Source organism: Pleurodeles waltl, chromosome 1_1 (genome assembly GCF_031143425.1).
Source record: "Pleurodeles waltl isolate 20211129_DDA chromosome 1_1, aPleWal1.hap1.20221129, whole genome shotgun sequence".
Lineage (NCBI taxonomy): Eukaryota > Metazoa > Chordata > Amphibia > Caudata > Salamandridae > Pleurodeles > Pleurodeles waltl.
Window position 1 is genome coordinate 710,893,397 of NC_090436.1, and position 18,228 is coordinate 710,911,624.

The window sequence follows — 18,228 nt, forward strand, 5'->3', positions numbered from 1 at the left end:
TTGCAATAGTTTTTATTTAACACAACTGCAATAAGTTGCATGGGCTGCAATGATTAGGATAATTAACAGTGCAAGAAACAGAATTGTAAAGACGAGTCATTATTACAAAGACCCCACCATCTTGCAATAACATGAAAAGACACAAGGTGTGTAATATGTCCTAATACCCTATCATGATAGGCCTAACCTCCTACCTAAAGGAGAGCTGGGCTTGTTAAACCGAATCTGCCAATGCCATGTCCATGAGAGGAGCCCCCAGCCCTCGTTACCTTGGAATGAGGTCTCTATCTCAGACACCACTGTGACACGAAGACTGGGTCAGCGTCAAGACGACGTGCAGCATCGATATCAGCGATGGTGGCGATGCCCTCTGGTCGGAATCCCTCTGATTTATCTGTCTAAAGTGTGATGTATTTATACAGATCTACTTGGACCCCTGACGTAGGTTGTTCCCAAACAATAGATAACAGGCATGCTTGGGGCGGCAATTAAGCATAGAGGGGAAAGTCCCTAAGAGTGAACACCTACTGTTTGTTTGTCTTTGCCACTTGATCTTGATGCCTTAACGCGGTGGCACTGATAATGCAAAGCATAACAAGTGGCCTAACTATAAACAAGGCAGCCATCTTAAAGGAATTAAATAATTAAATGAGCTAAGACAGAGCAAGCTAAGTAGGTTAAAAGTCACTAGGTGACGGGGGCACGAGTCTGCAATCCGAATGCTAAGCTAACTCTTGTTATCCCATTAAAACAAACTAGGATTCACTACATGATGTAATGACTAAGGTTCCCTTAATGGTTACATTTCAGATTCAGACCAAGTGGAAGAGATTCTACTTCTGGTGCAGCCCTAGAGGGTTTGCACTCTATCTTCGGAACTACACCAGGTTCTTCAGTACTTTTCTACACCTGTTCAAATCAGTGTTCAAGCATTTCTAACATCAAAGTGTACCTGGCAGTCATTGCAAGGTTTCAACACTTCTTAAACTCTTCTGCGTTGCAGGCCTCTAGAATCATTAAACAATTTGTAAGAGTGTATATCTGGGTTTTCCTGCCGATAAGGGTCCGCCTCTATCCTGGGAACTGAATACTCTTCTTGCACTTTTTAGTAAACGCTCCCTCAGACCCATACATAAAGAAAATAATATGTATGTTAAATGTAAGACAGCAGTGTTGGCTTTAACATCGGTCAGGTGAGCAATACAATCTAAAGACTGTATAAAGGAACCATATTTTTCCCAGAAAAAAAGGGTTACTCTATGAACTAATCTGAATACCATGCCAAAGTTTCCATCTGACTTTCATTTAAATGAACCAGTTATATTTAAGTTTTACTTCCTCAATCCTTAAAATGTTGCTTAGAGAACTGTCCATTTACTGGATAGTCAAAGGTGTTTGGAATTCTATCTTGACAAAATTCAGAAAATCACACCAATTGTTCTTAGCCTTTTCACTTATGAAAAGAGGACAACCAGCTTCTTAGCAAGGAATCACGATGTGGGCAGCATCCACCATTACTACTTGTCATTTCAAAGGTGATTGTCCACTGAAGATGTCTCTGTGCATTCCACAAGAAGTGTATGGGGCAACTGCAGCTCCATATGAGGGCTTACTGTTGTCTGATATTTACAGAAACTTGCTGCAACTGTAATGTTTCAGTGGGACTGCAGCTATATGTACAACGTTTTCTCTTGACAAATGCAGATCTGAGCCGGTATGACCTATGTCCTTGGTGGAGACGTTAAAACATGCAATAGCAGCAGTGTTGCAAGGGAACCTGATGACCGTTACCAAGAATGTGGATTTGCAAAGAGTGAATTACATTGAAGTTAAACGTGACATGGCAGAGGAGTTTTTGAAAGGTTTGGTAGGCCTCCGCTTTGTTGATCTTCAAAACATTGGACAGTAAAAATGGGAACGCACTGACTGTCTTGCAGACTCGCAGTGACAGCAACAGTATCAGAAATAAGGGGAATGCACTGGAGATACTTTGATGGAAGGAGATAAGCCGCTAGTGGGAGGCTACCTCTGTCCAGAATTATTTGGAGGTAGAGCGCATTCCCCGTGGATTGCGATTTTTGATTATACCCATTTTATCTAATCCGAAACTGAAACTTGTGAAGGAATCGGTAGAGAACACGAATGTGTGTTCAAAAGCAGTGTTACAGATTCAAATTAAGAATTCATGGGAGGAACATAAGCAGTTGATGTTACAAATCCAAACTCTAATGGACGAATTGAAGAAGGAAATTGATCAGGAACTAATAATATATTGAAATTAGTAAATGAAAGAATCAAGATATTTGAAAAAAGAGGTAATAGAAAGAAAACATCATATGTTTCAACATGATGAGCTTGACTACAAAACAGGACGAATCTTAACATTTGCAAGGCAGTTTGATAAAGCCAGAATGCAATTAGCTAAGGGTAGAACATTGGGGGCAATGGAGAAGAAGAGAGGTGAATCACGTACGGACAGAAGTTCAGGGCTGGAATCCATCAAAATTTCCCAACAGGACAAATTGAGGCAATGTCTTTTCCGAGGAATGCCGCCTCGTTCAGAGGAAGAGAGAGGAAGATGTAGAGGCGGAAGAGACAAAACCAAAAGAGAAGGCAATGCAGAAAAAGGAAACAAAACTGGTATGGGAACACGTGGCCAGGGATAGAGTAAACAATGATAGTGGACACAGAATCACAAATAACAGTTATGAATCTTTCACATAGCTAACTCGTTGTTGAGGAGCAAGTTTTAAGTGGGTCTCCCCTTCTGTCCAGATATGCTATTGGACTGTGTACAGACATGCATTCATTTATATAGATTTACGCGCACAATGAAATTGCTTAAGGTTAATGAATTGAAAAACCAAATTAAGTTACCCTAGACCCCATTCAGGAGTGGTGGTGGGGGGTGGGGGGAGGGGGGGGAGGGGGAGAAAGATCATCATCATCATCATCATCATTATTGATTGGGGATATAGAGACACTGCAAATTCTGGATAGAATCAGTGAGTCTGAAGTGGGGCAAAGTGCAAGTGAGTTGTGATCCGTTTGACCCCTTGTTTGTGTCTGGGATGACGTTGGCATTGATACAGGACCTACTAGTGAAACTACCTTTAGACAGAAATCTAAGTTTGTCCCACAGACAGCTGGGGATTCTATTGATGTGTTTAGTGAATTAGTGGCTGATGACGTATTGAAGTTTACCAGTGGTACCCCACGGAGACGGAATATGACAAAAGCACAATGGGAGGCAGTTTTATCATTGCAGAGTGATCCGAGTATAAAAATAAAACCCTTCAATAAGGGAGGAACTGTGGTCCTGATTAACTGAGCAGCATATGTGAAGGAAGCCCATAGATAGTTAAATAGCGCTGAATGTTACCTTAGGATGGACAAAACATATCTGTTGGATTTACAACAGAGATATTTTCATTTAGTACAAGGATGGTATGATGACCAACTATTGAATTGGGATGAGTGACAATTCTTAAGAAATTAAACCCCTATGATCCCTGACATTTTATTAGTTCCCAAAGGTACATAAGAGTGTGGTAGATCCGCCAGGACATCCCATAGTATCATCAAAGAACAGCTTATTTGAAAATATGTCTGTTTTTGTTGACCACTTCGTTTTTCCCTTGATGGAAAATGTTAACTCCTATTACAAGGATACAAAAGATTTCTTCCAGAAAGTACAGAATCTCCATTGGGGAGAGGCGCATTGGATGGTATGCTAGGACGTGGAAAGTCTCTGAGTATTAGGCACACTGATGGTGTGAGAGCATGTAAGCATCGTTGAGGGCTAGGAGAATCCATATGATAAAACATACACGCGATTCTCAAAATGGTTGATATCTGGTGAGCAGAAAGTGTTCATGTTTGAAAGTGAATGTCTTCAAACAAATCCAAGGGAATTCTGCGGGCACCTACTTTGCACCCAATTATGCCAATTTGGCAGTTGGCTGGTGGGAGGAGCAGGTGCTCTGAAGTAGTGATCTGGCAAATTGGACAAAGTGTTTGGCTGAGATGCAGACAATGTGTTCTTTGTATGGGCAGGGTGTGAAACTGACTTGAAGGCCTTTCACAAGGAATTACACAAGAATGATGTTCCCATGCAGTCTAGCCAAAACACAATTGAAGTTTTAAATCTGAGGTTATCTGTTGTAAATGGAGTATTGATAACGGAGTTGTTTAGAAAAAAAGCGGCAGGGAATTCGATTTTACATGCTGGCAATTGCCATCCCACTAGCTTTAGGTGGAGTATCCCCTATGATGAATTTCTGCGGGCTCAAAGGAACTGCAGTATGAAGCAAACTTAACAAGAAATTTTAAGAAGATTACAAATACGGAACTATCCTCAGAAAGCATTGAAGCAAGCTAGTATAAGGGCAGATGAAGTGAGGAGAGAAGATGTGTGGTTTAGATTCAGTGTCCCAGAAAAAAAAGAAAAACATGAAGATGATGACCCAGTAAGGTTTATAACTAAATACAGTAATCGGGGAAAATTTTGACAAATTTTGAAAAACAGCTTGGGAGTCTTATTACAAGATTTGGTATTGAAAGATAGAATAGGGAGTACCCCGAGGATCATGTACCAAAGAAACCTTTTTCTAAAGGATAGGTTGGTACAGTCGCCTTACCCCAAGAAAAAGCAGTTTGTTGGAGCAGATGAGTCTTTTGCAGATGTGGACGATGTAAGGCCTGTAAATATAGTTGTAATACACATGAGGTTACCCTACAGAGAGAAAAGAACTGGAGAATCCTCAGTTTGATTAATTGTGGCTCAAATTTTGTGATATATGCCATTGTTTCTGTACTTCACAAAGCTTGGCGTCTTGATTCATCCTGCAGGCTGGGTGTGCAATTCCTCAGGGAATGAATAGTGATGAAGAATTACATTCACATCTGTAAAAGAAGCTGGGATCTTATCCTACATTAAGCAATTGGACACTATAAATGAAACAAGTGTTTTGAGGGGAATGTAAAGACAACTCAGGAGTAGACTTATTGAACACCGTCAAGACCCATTTAATTTTGGATTTGATTTTAATACGTTTTTTGAAATAATGATATATATTGGTGCATCGCAATATCAATAACTGAGTGTATTTAAGTTTCCCTATAGAAACGGGAGTGGAACAGGCAAGGGTTGAGCATAGTCAGAAGGTATCGTGGGAGAGGAGACAGTTCCAACAAGAGATCAAGATGAGAAAAATTGAGCTAGTAACAGATAGCTTAAAATCATGAAAGAAAGAAGTGAATGGAAAAAAAATGTAAATAAAACCTTCAAGGAGTAGTCAAGATGAAATAAAGAATTTAAGAATACAATTATGTTGATAATTGTAACAGAGAAATGGTACTATTGAGTGTAAATACTGTGTTCCAACTAGCCAATGAGAAGAATTAATAATGATGCCAATAAAATATTAACGGAGGTTTAGATGTGCCAGTGAGAGTAATCAATGAATGATGAATATGAATAGGGCGAGTAATTAACATATCCAGGATGTAGAAATTGTTGAGTAATGTGTTAAAAAGTCATGAGATTTTATGTGCATGGGAATATTTGATTTTAAAAACAGGTGTCACTTTATGGCTGATGATTTCACATACTTGTGTTAATGAGGTAAGTATAACGTTTTCCAGTTCAACCGTAAAAGAAATTTAAGTTTGAAAGTCTTTTCACTATTTCCTTGGGTACGTTGTGTGGGACGCACTGATGTTTTTCTTATAATCATGGAAAACGGACTGATGGCTATGTGACCAAGACCCCGTTTTGGGTTGAAACACATCTGTCTCTTTGCCATTGAGAAATAAATTGCGATACCAACCCTGTCTTTAGGAATCACAGAAGGGCAATCCTTGTGGAAATACTGTATCTCTACTGATGTAATAAACCTTTTGGAGTTCTTTTAATAGGTTTAGGTGAACAATTCTGTAACCATGATAGCGCTTTTGGAATTCCTACATCTAGACGACTTGTTTTTGCTTCTGGACATGTAAATCTCTGTGGAATCCCTGGATATGCAGGCACCCTCACCTTTTGAATTTCACAGAAGTTCTAGTCCCTTTTGTCAGACAGGCCCTAGTAAACTTTATGTACAGTTTGATTCACTTGCTTTTATACTGTATGGATCCAGTTGCTCAAGGTGATGTTTGCGTTTTTATAAACATTTTAAATAAGGCTGAATAAAGGGAAGCAAAACTAAATATCTTTGGTTTTAATAATCTGCATGGTACCTCCACTGTAAAGAAATGATCTTCTGTAACCTTTCTCTACAGCACTTGTATATCTTTGGTGCTCTGTAAACACCAATGCTAACAAGAGGGCAAAGAGACCATCAAGCCTAATAGACAAGCCTGTTAAATGCCTTCTGATTAAGGCAGGTACCATTTGGAATGGTATGCAGAGAACAACCGTTTCTGTCCACAGTTGCAGGAAAAGGTTACACATTTTGATAATTCTTCTACCTTTGTCAGATTGTTTAAAGCACAAAGAATCAACTGAAATAGCAACTGTAATACCCCTAGGTTCTAACATTAGTGTGAGTCTTCAAAAGGAAGCCTTCCTGAACCTCTACTTCTTGCTCTTTGGGAAACTTCCCCCATGCCTACTTTGGTCTCACTGGTACGGTTTTGTATAATGGCACATGGGTACCTTGCTTCAATCTGATCAGGGTACCAAAGGAAATGGTAACAGCGCACGTGCAATTTTGCATACAAATTAGGCCACATTCTGGTGCATGCCAGTGACATTCTTAAAAAGCAAACTAAATGAAACAAAAGTTGACTTTTCTGTTACTTGCACTGTAAATCGATTGATTAAAAGTTTTATATAAAAAAAAATCCTTACTGAACTTATATTTTTAAATTATTAATGTTTTGCTAGCTAGAGCCAAGGGTAGTGTTAACTTCAGTAAGATTAATGAGACCAATGTTTAATATTGGCACTATCATTTGGTCACATTTTTCTTTTCTTTCTTTTTTGCTGTTTGTCAGATATCTGTATATTACTGTTGAAGTCATCAGTGGATGTGAACATTTTTGCTATAGATTAAACAGTACTCCTAACTTCTCTGTATCTTTCACTAGGTTCTTGTGTTGTCCGGGATGCCACGGGTAGCTTGAATGACACCCTTCTCACAGAGTTCTCGAACTGCACTGAGGCAGCATGCAAATTAAACTTTGACTTCTCTTCCTGTAAAATAAAAGAGTGTAAATACGGTTTAATGAAAGATTTCCAGGTAAGACGCTTGGTATCCAATAATTGAACATTTAGCATTATTTCCTCCTCAAATTTGCCATCTTTATTTAATTGCACCGTAGCGTAGAGGATTAAGTTTTAAATGGTTTGCAAATCATCTAATGCAGAGTTGCAGGAATAACATTGTCATATGAAGAGCCTAAAACAAAAAAAAGTCAATTTCAGATTTTTATAATGAATGCCTCATGGTACCTTTAAATTTGTTGAATGGCTCTGTATTTTTTTTTTTTGTCCTGCTCCTCTAACCTGTGCTTAATAAATACACTGGGTTTATGAGATGCAACAGCATACATATTTCTCACTCTAATGTAGTTGGTCAGTCTTCTAGTTTTGTCAATGCGTGTCTTGTTGACACATGACTTTTGTAGCACTTCATTGTTGTGGGAGCTGCCAGACCTTCACCATTGTAACAAACATTGGCAAAAACCAAAAAAAACGAATTGGTCTAAAAAAGCACACATTGCCACACTAGTTCCTGGCACGGAACAAAACTTTGTGTGCAAATATGCTCCTTGTGGAAGAACAGAACGTGATCACTCACAGTAAAGCCAGTTAATAGATAGAGAAGTAGATTTTTAATTAAAACAAAATGTCTTGGTTAACGCCAGACCTAATTAGGGGCCAAATTCTTAAGGGAAGTCAGAAAAGTGTACTCATGGTATATGTCTTTGCATTAGTGGCTTTAATGAATTTACCAAAGTAGACCAGGAAATCGTACTCCTAGAAAATATTTATGAACTGTATTTTAGCATAAGCAGATTTGCGCATGCTAAAATCTATTGAACATTTAAAAGTTCACTTTCCCTCCAACAACTTTTTTTTCCCAACCATAGAAGAATTTCTGCTTCTGCCCTAGTCAGGAGTAAATATCCGGCTTTCTTAATATGGGAAAAGATTAGAGAAGAGCTGGTGAAAATCGTTATAACATACAAGTTAGTAGGTTTGCACAGACTCAGACATTTCCGGCTGGAACTATTGCTTACCAGTCCCAGTATGGAGTTCTGTGGAAAGGTGGCAAAATAAGGAAATTGCTATGATAGGGATTGACATTACTAGTATTCAAGCCCTACTATGGTATTTAGCCCTGGAATAATCGCAGAGGCTATTCTTAGTCAGAGCTCTTATATAATGCGATTGCTGCCATAATTTGTCCCTGCAGTGCATGGCAACAAAGGGACAAGTAGATTTTAATTTTTTTTACAGGACAGGCAGATTTAAGAAGCAACCTGTAAAGACGAGAGATCAAGTAGTAAATTGGTACATTGTGACACAGAAAACATCAGACTGAGACCGAGTAGGCCTTCAAAAAGTCTCTTGTGGGTAGAGGTAGTTGGTTTATCCTGGTGATCCTATTGTCTTGTCGTCTCTCTCTGGAATTGGGGGGGGGGGGATGAGTCGAATCCGGGGTGGCTATCTGCCTAGTTGATCTATTCGGGGACTGTACCTAGTGTGATGGGCTCAGAGTTCAGTATGTTGGCTGTTGCCAGGAGGGGTACTCTCTTAGAACCCAGTATGTGGGATTTGCCCAGGGATAGAGTCCCCTAGAGAGCAGCAATTCACACCCTGTGGTTGTAATGAGGATTTGTATTCAGGCGAGCGCAGCCTGGTGAGTAGGTACTTACCTGGTGATCAGGAAGTAGAGAGGGCGAGTTTCTGGTCCTCTGCCCTTTACAGTCACTATTAAGCAGCACTGTTAACTTGTCACCGTTATACCAGTTACACTAAAGGATCTGTTCAAGTAGGAGGGAAAAGTTTGAGATGTAAATTAACCTAGATCCAATGGGAGCCTTATTCCTAACATCCTGTAAACTGTCTCCCACTGGTAACCCTTTATGTCACACAATTACCAAGTTGTTGCAAGAAAGCACCAAATGGCAGGGACTGAAGCTGATCCAAATCTGTACCAAATGCATTGTAAATGCAGTGTTATCAAATAAATAAATTGAAGTTTATTTCTACCAAAAAAGTTAACCCAGATGCTTTAGGTGGCACTATGAAATTAAGCTCTTTTCTGTGCTACCGGCTTTTTCAGGATTCGGCAGACAAAGGTTGTAGATCAGTCCTCTGTAGCACATCACCATTCCAAAGAGGGGCCTGCCAGGATTAGATTCGGGCTGCCTGTGGCCGTGGAAGGAAGGAAGGAAGAGACTGGCCGGCCTAAAGTTGGTGCCATTAAACCCTGTACACATGTTTACCAAGTGGAGCCCCCGTTAGAAATCACTCCTTGGCTTGGAAGGTACAGGGAGCGAAGGGGGCGAAATTGATCCAAATCGGAACAAAATGTGCAGCGATGCATTTTAAACACAATATAGTGATTTACATGATGCAGTTTCTGCCCCATCTCTTATGTTTTCCATCTAAGACTAAAAGGGCTTAGTCACAAAAAAAAAACACCTTGTAAGTAGGAACGAGGTCAGGGAATCTCATAGCCCCAGGGCCAGAATGCTAGGGCGTGGCAGCTCACTGGTTAAATGCCAGCCGACTATGCAAGGCTAACTGGAAGTATGTATGCTTTGCTCTGTGCAAGCAGATGATCCTAACCTATACAATTCATGGAGAAGAAGTTTGTTTTCATACAGTGAGTCGGTAAAATTCCCAGCCTTCACCTAGGCTGAATACAGGAAACAATCTAGGTCTACATTACATCCATCCCCAAGATAATTAATGTGCATTGAGGTTTTAAGAAACTGCTATGTATGATGAGTGTTTTTTTTTTCCTTCATCCCATCCTCACTGTTTCTTTCTGTCGTACTTCCATTACCAGAAGCTGTGAAATGGCTTACCTCTGGGGGATAGGAAATACCAAAGGATGGGTGTCATTTTTGTAGCCTAGATGGGGGCAAAAAGGAGATAAGTGATTTGCCCAGACTTACGCAAAGGAGGAACGATTAGAACCAATGTATGGTTTCAAATTGTCAGTAAATTAACCACTGGTTCAGTCTCCTCCAAAATTCTCCACCACCCACATTCATCTTAGGGATGCAAATTGGTTTCAAACAGAATTCTGCTGAACCTTGACTGCTTCTATTCTAATTGTGAATCTATTTGAAAGCTTTGGTCCCAATCTATATGAAATTGCTTAGTTAAATTTGAACTTTGTGTAATCTAATTAGTGCAACTGAGAGTTCTGAAAGTTAAAACTGATCTGATTTTAGAAATTTGTGTTAATTCATAAGACTTGGGACAAAGAAGCACTTCGAAACCACAGTTGGAGCTGCTACTTATTCAGGCGAGTGTATTGTTGAATGGAACACATGATGTTTTTGCTCACTGGATTAGAAATGTGAGGCAGCTTCAAGAGGTTGCAGAGAAGTACAATGTTCAGTTGTTAGTCCTAGTCTTTAAGACAAATATCTGTTACTGTATTTGGGTTTTCACAGTTATGCAGTATATTTATTTTCAATATAAAAAATGGGCTACATATTTACAGCCCGCTTAAAAATCGACTAGTTCAATGGTTCCCAACCTGTGGTCCGGGGACCCCTGGGGGTCCGCAAAGCCTTCTCTGGGGGTCCAAGAGAGCCTAGTAAATAAAAAAATATTGACAAATTAGGTCTCCAGCTTTGAGTAATGACTCAGGCGGGGGTCCCCGGATTCCCATGATGATTCAGTGGGGGTCCCTGGTTTCCATTAATGTTAAAGTGGGGGTCCACAGAAATCAAAAGGTTGGGAACCACAGGACTAGTTTATTTTTTAAGGTTGCAGGCAGTTGAACCTTTCATAGGCTTTTTTGCATGCTTATGTAGCTTTATGCTGTTGGTATGGTGTAGGAGGCTGGCCTGGTTTGTAGTGGTACCAAGGGATACTTACACTCTGCACCAGGTCCAGTTATCCCTTATTAGTGTAGAAGAGGTATCCAGCAGCTTAGGCTGATAGAAAAGGTAGCTTAGCAGAGCAGCTTAGGCTGAACTAGGAGACGTGTAATGCTCCTACTATACCACTGGTGTCATATGCACAATATCATAAGAAAACACAATACACAGATATACTTAAATTAAAGGTACTTTATTTTTATGACAATATGCCAAAAGTATCTCCGTGAGTACCCTCAGTATGAGGATAGCAAATATACACAAGATATATGTACACAATACCAAAATTATGCAGTAATAGCAATAGAAAACAGTGCAAGCAATGTACAGTCACAATAGATTGCAATGGGAGCACATAGGTATAGAGGCAACACAAACCATATACTCTAGAAGTGGAATGCGAACCACGAATGGACCCCAGACCTATGTGAGCTTGTAGAGGGTCGCTGGGACTGTAAGAAAACAGTGAGGGTTAGAAAAATAGCCCACCCCAAGACCCTGAAAAGTGGGTGCAAAGTGCACCTAAGTTCCCCAGAGAGCACAGAAGTCGTGATAGGGGAATTCTGCAAGGAAGACCAACACCAGCAATGTAACAACGATGGATTTCCAGACTAGAGTACCTGTGGAACAAGGGGACCAAGTCCAAGAGTCACGATCAAGTCGGGAGTGGGCAGATGCCCAGGAAATGCCAGCTGTTGGTGAAAAGAAGCTGCCACCGGATGGTAGAAGCTGTGGATTCTGCAAGAACGAAGAGGGCTAGAAACTTCCCCTTTGGAGGATGGATGTCCCACGTCGTGAAGAAGCTTGCAGAGGTGTTTCCGTGCAGAAAGACCGCAAACAAGCCTTGCTAGCTGCAAGGGTCGCAGTTAGGGTTTTTGGATGCTGCTGTGGCCCAGGAGGGACCAGGATGTCGCCAATTGCGTGAGGAGACAGAGGGGGCGTCCAGCAAGACAGAGCCCACTCAGAAGCCAGCAGCACCCGCAGAAGTGCCGGAACAGGCACTACGAAGAAGAGTGAACCGGAGCTCACCCGAAGTCATAAAAGGTCACACGACGCCAGAGGGCAACTCAGGAGGTCGTGCACTGCAGGTTAGAGTGTTGGGGACACAGGTTTGGCTGTGCACAAAGGAAATCCTGGAAGAGTGCACAGGAGCCGGAGCGGCTGCAAATCACGCTGTACCCAGCAATGCAGTCTAGCGTGGGGAGGCAAGGACTTACCACCTCCAAACTTGGACTGAAGAGTCACTGGACTGTGGGAGTCACTTGGACAGAGTTGCTGAGTTCCAGGGACCACGCTCGTCGTGCTAAGAGGGGACCCAGAGGACCGGTGATGCAGTCTTTTGGTGCCTGCGGTTGCAGGGGGAAGATTCCGTCGACCCACGGGAGATTTCTTCGGAGCTTCTAGTGCAGAGAGGAGGCAGACTACACCCCCCCAGCATGCACCACCAGGAAAACAGTCGAGAAGGCAGCCGGATCAGCGTTACAAGGTCGCAGTAGTCGTCTTAGCTACTTTGTTGCAGTTTTGCAGGCGTCCAGAGCAGTCAGCGGTCGATTCCTTGGCAGAAGGTGAAGAGAAAGATGCAGAGGAACTCTGATGAGCTCTTGCATTCGTTATCTAAAGAATTCCCCAAAGCAGAGACCCTAAATAGCCAGAAAAGGAGGTTTGGCTACTTAGGAAGGAGGATAGGCTAGCAACACAGGTAAGAGCCTATCAGAAGGAGTCTCTGACGTCACCTGCTGGCACTGGCCACTCGGAGCAGTCCAGTGTGCCAGCAGCACCTCTGTTTCCAAGATGGCAGAGGTCTGGAGCACACTGGAGGAGCTCTGGGCACCTCCCAGGGGAGGTGCAGGTCAGGGGAGTGGTCACTCCCCTTTCCTTTGTCCAGTTTCGTGACAGAGCAGGGCTTGGGGGATCCCTGAACCGGTGTAGACTGGCTTATGCAGAGATGGGCACCATCTGTGCCCATCAAAGCATTTCCAGAGGCTGGGGGAGGCTACTCCTCCCCAGCCCTGACACCTTTTTCCAAAAGGGAGAGGGTGTAACACCCTCTCTCTGAGGAAGTCCTTTGTTCTGCCTTCCTGGGCCAAGCCTGGCTGGACCCCAGGAGGGCAGAAACCTGTCTGAGGGGTTGGCAACAGCAGCTGCAATGAAACCCCGGGAAAGGTAGTTTGTCAGTACCCGGGTCTGTGCTAGAGACTCAGGGGGATCATGGAACTGTCTCCCCAATGCCACAATGGCATTGGGGTGACAATTCCATGATCTTAGACATGTTACATGGCCATGTTCGGAGTTACCATTGAAACGCTATACATATGTCATGACATATGTATAGTGCATGCGTGTAATGGTGTCCCCGCACTCACAAAGTCCGGGGAATTTGCCCTGAACAATGTGGGAGCACCTTGGCTAGTGCCAGGGTGCCCACACACTAAGTAACATAGCACCCAACCTTTACCAGGTAAAGGTTAGACATATAGGTGACTTATAAGTTACTTAAGTGCAGTGGTGAATGGCTGTGAAATAACGTGGACGTTATTTCACTCAGGCTGCAGTGGCTGGCCTGTGTAAGAATTGTCAGAGCTCCCTATGGGTGGCAAAAGAAATGCTGCAGCCCATAGGGATCTCCTGGAACCCCAATACCCTGGGTACCTCAGTACCATATACTAGGGAATTATAAGGGTGTTCCAGTATGCCAATGTAAATTGGTGAAATTGGTCACTAGCCTTTTAGTGACAATTTGGAAAGAAATGAGAGTGCATAACCACTGAGGTTCTGGTTAGCAGAGCCTCCGTGAGACAGTTAGTCATCACACAGGTAATACATACAGGGCACACTTATGAGCACTGGGGCCCTGGCTGGCAGGGTCCCAGTGACGCATACAACTAAAACAACATATATACAGTGAAATATGGGGTTAACATGCCAGGCAAGATGGTACTTTCCTACATATGGCAGATTTTTAACTAAGTCTATATAATTCGTAGTGCTCACTACAACTGTTAAAGAGCACCAGCCGCCTTCCTCTGTTTTAAAGGACGTGATTTCAACCACTCAATGAGGTGATGCCTAGCCTAGCTGCCTAGTGATGCCTAGTTCTGTCTTTTTTTTAAAAAAAAAATGTTTGTGCCCATTTTAGGCTTTTTTTTTTTTTTTTCTTTTTTTTTTTTTCGCAGTCGGTTTGGAACATTTGTTTGACTTATTTAAAGTTTACATCTAATAAATATTTGCATTTTATACCATTTGTATCTGCATGAGTACATTGCAGTTATAATGTAAAAACTCCTGCAGTGAAGGTAGTGTCCTAAAACGCGTACAAACAAGTATTTAGTTATTGAAAATGTCTAGATTTCAAACAGAGATCAAAATATTGTAACAGCACTTCCAAACTATATTTGCAAGATTATTTCTAATGTTACCAGTGTAACAGTTGTAATTATTATTATGAATAACTGCTGAACTGCTATTTCATCATGATACTCTTTTCTGTGCATCGGGGTTGTTCAGACGTATGCAAACACAGTTTGAAGCTATTCATTGTTTTAATGTCTCTGAGAAGTACGAATTATAGGTGTGGAACAAACTTTAGACCCTGCTGGTACCCTATTATTATTAGTCAAGAATAGGGTTCCTTTTGGGCTGTGAATTATTTTTATTAATGGAATGTGAAATTGTGAGTGTGCTCAACCCCAAACCCCAATGCTTCTCTAGATACGGTCTCCATTTTCGTCACATAGAGCCTTTAATTGATTTAAAAGGTAGTCACTGGAATAGCATGTTAGACATGCCAGATTTACTGTAGTATAGCAGTCCTAGGGATTGCATTCATTGGAAAACCAGATGGAAAACAATTAATTTAGCGCAACCATTAAAACACGTAAAATGTAAGCAATCTCTGGCAGGTGTGTCTTGATAATTACACTTAACATTGACCCACGGTGTGCACTACACACTTGGGAGATTTTTACATATCACATTCTGAATACTCTTCGACCCAACTGTAGTTATGACTTTCGAATTCAGTGTGATAATTTTAGCCAATCAGTGAAGGAAGAATGGGCCAGTGAAATTTGACCCAACTTACCGGTTGCACAAAGTCTTCCATGGATGCATCAATCTGTTTTCCTGACTCTTATCTGTTCTAGGTTGCTTTATTGACAAATCAGATATATTCCTAGAAGGAAAATAGAGAATCCTTGTAAATTGTCTCCACCCATATACTTCTTTTTGGCAGGGCTTAAGGGCAACTTGATCTGGGTCTATTAATCTACGAGAGTAATTGCTGAATAAGTATGCTGGGACAGGAATGTCCTCTACATGGTAAATAGCTGTGTAATCCTGCCCTGAATGCCCAGTTTATTCTAACATTTATTTTGATTCTGCCATCACGCTAATCAAATATGTTCATTGAAGCCTATTTCTGTCCCTGTTATTAAGAGGTTCAGAACATGTTCTGTGACCTGGATGAGTGCACTTACCATACCATCATTGTGGGAATTGGACCACTGTCTCCGCACTTAGTGAATTTGAAACAGCGGTGGATACAGTGTACTGTGTTTTGCTGTATTTATTGTCACCAGACCTTTTTCTTTGTACAAGTGTGTGGTTTACTGACCCTCTTGTGTAAAGTTCCACTGTTATGTAAACCACAGAAACTTGTGCTCATATTTCATGTGCATGTCGAGTCCATGTATGCACAGCAAGTGTGTATCATGTAACGTAGTGTGATGTGAACTCAAGCACTGTGGTGAGTGGAGTCCATTTTAGATGCCTTTGGTTAGCATGGCACAAGATGGGAGGATGAGGATGTATGTGCCTGCATGATCTGTGGGGTAAATATATTGTGTGAATGAGTGAACCAAAGTAATGAAGGCTTCGGAGTTTCATTTTGGAAGCCCTTGGTCTGTGTTGTGCACAAGATGGAGCTGAGGTTAATTTCCCAGACTCTGCAAGTGTATTGCCTGCATCCCTGTGACTAGAGGATGGAAAAACTGACTTTAAAGTTGGGAAGGATGGCGATGGGGCTCTCTTTAGAAATGCATTGAGGACCTTGTGAGCTATTGACTGCAGACTAATTTCTACCTAATCTCTGCCAGATGTCAATGGTAGGGTGGGACTACTGTTTCTGTTTACGGTGTGGAAGTTGTTTGGCTGTTGTTTTAATGAAGGCAGACATCCAGGTGCTGAGAACTCACACTTTTGTGTGTCCTTGTTTTGGAAACTCTTGCTTGGAGCCAGATCCCTTGCTGCCTGCTGCGAGTCATCTTTCTCAAAGGCTGTCTGAGGACCAACCTGAAAATTAAGTTTTGGAATTAACCATTTCTGAAACATTTTAGACCGAGGATCCATATGCCTTGCCTAGAAAATGTGTAAAAACAAAACAAAAAACGAGAGTCCACTTTCTTCCAGTTCCAAGTTTATAATTTCCATGGAAGGGATTGCTCCGCAGAGTACTCAAAGTGCTGTGACCAGATGAAGCTCCCTTGTGCCAAGATGCCTGCCTGTTGGCTCAGACATAAAAGGTGAGCATCTGGTTCTGAAGCAGGAGAGACTGTTCAAGAGGAGAAGCAAGCTGTTTTTACGAGGAACACCCAGAAGTTGCTGACTGCCCTTGGGATCAAAGCGGGAGCCAACCCGTGTTGGGAAGGGTCTCCCATTTCAGCTCCACAGAGGGCCATTTACAGAGATCAGGTCAAGACATCATGCAATGCTGTCTGGTACCCTTGTGATGCCTGAAGGATTGGTGCTGCTCCTAAAGCCCAAACCCTCAAGTGAATCCTTCGGAGCAGCCGCTAGCATCACCAAAAACAGCAGAGGCTGCAACTATACATAACAAACACTTATGTTTTGCTATAATAAACTTTCTCCTGTTCCACCCTGAGAAGCCTTTATCTGCTTGGTCTTGTTACTGAGGGAAGCATGAATAAGGGCATACTTGGCCATGTTTGCAGAGCAGTAGTATGGACCCCAGGCTACCAGTGACAAACTGCCTCACCCACAACTGTTGGAGCCCAGTAGTCCTTGTTGGACCCCTGAATGGATTATGAGAAGAGGCATTTGCTCTTACTCTGAGTTTTAATTCTTGATCCTTGAAGGTTAGGATCTATTCCAATTTTTCAGGATAGTCACTGATATTAAATGTCTTCTATAGGTTCACTGTGTGTAAAATTGCCCCATATAGATAACCAAAACACCAAGCATGGATCTACCCCTTGGAGAACTGATGGACATGCCTATGTTTACCAGTTGTAGCATGCAAGTGGTAGTGTTCTGCAGTAGTAGTTGACCAGTACAGTAGCTCCCGGTGTTCTTTCCATTCTCTGTTCATACCTAATCTGTAGCTTGAAACAGCTTCATTATAACCACAGTTGGCTTAAGGTGGAGGTTGCATCAATGGATAAACAGTACTTGGTTGTATGCTTTTGACTTGTGTAAGGATCAAATGTGTTGATCAGTGTGGAGTGAGCCATATCATTCAATGACACAAACCATTTCTTACCTCTCGTTTGAAATTGATAATGCAGAAACCCCAGTCAGGCACATTAGCCCTATCTACCCCAGCATTCATCAGTTCTGTATTGACTAATGTGTCATTGGACTTTCCTGAGTGAAGAATGGCATTCACAGAACTCCATCCAAGACTGTTCCCATATGGAGAGGGGAAAACATAGATTTTATTTGTTCACTGACATGCAATTTTTTGGTCAGCAGAAACCAAACTCAAGCCCTGTTATGGTTGGAACCTTCTACATTAGGGGATACAAAACGTGTCTGTGTATCTTTGATAATGCTTGTTCCGTTAAAGAGGCTTCAGCTATGTTGGTGGTTAATGTTTTCTATGTAATGAGGTGTAGATTTAACATTACTCAGTGTAGTTTTATACAATGACTGCAGAATAATGTAACCCTTTCAAGTTTAGTAAAGGGTGTGTCAGACTTCCATGCTTAAAGTAAGTGTATCTTTTCCTAATATATAGGAAGGATATCCCAAAATACTATTCGTCATTCTTATTTATTTTAGAACTTCGTGGAACTTCCATTAAAAATAAAAAAATGAAAAGCATTCGCTACAGTATGGTGTATTTCAGAAAAAAAGTATCAAAGAACTGATGCTATTTCTACTTTAAATTTGTAATAAAAGCTGACACTTTATTTT

General features: G+C 41.6%; 1 protein-coding gene across 1 annotated transcript in view; it reads left to right on the forward strand.

The window, feature by feature from the left end:
• Nucleotides 1-18,228, forward strand: part of SLC12A2 (solute carrier family 12 member 2) — a 409,553-nt gene that overhangs the window by 176,143 nt on the left and 215,182 nt on the right. The window contains exon 10 of the mRNA XM_069227287.1: nt 7,093-7,244. Coding sequence (XP_069083388.1) covers nt 7,093-7,244 — 152 coding nt within the window. The remainder of the gene's footprint in view (nt 1-7,092; nt 7,245-18,228) is intronic.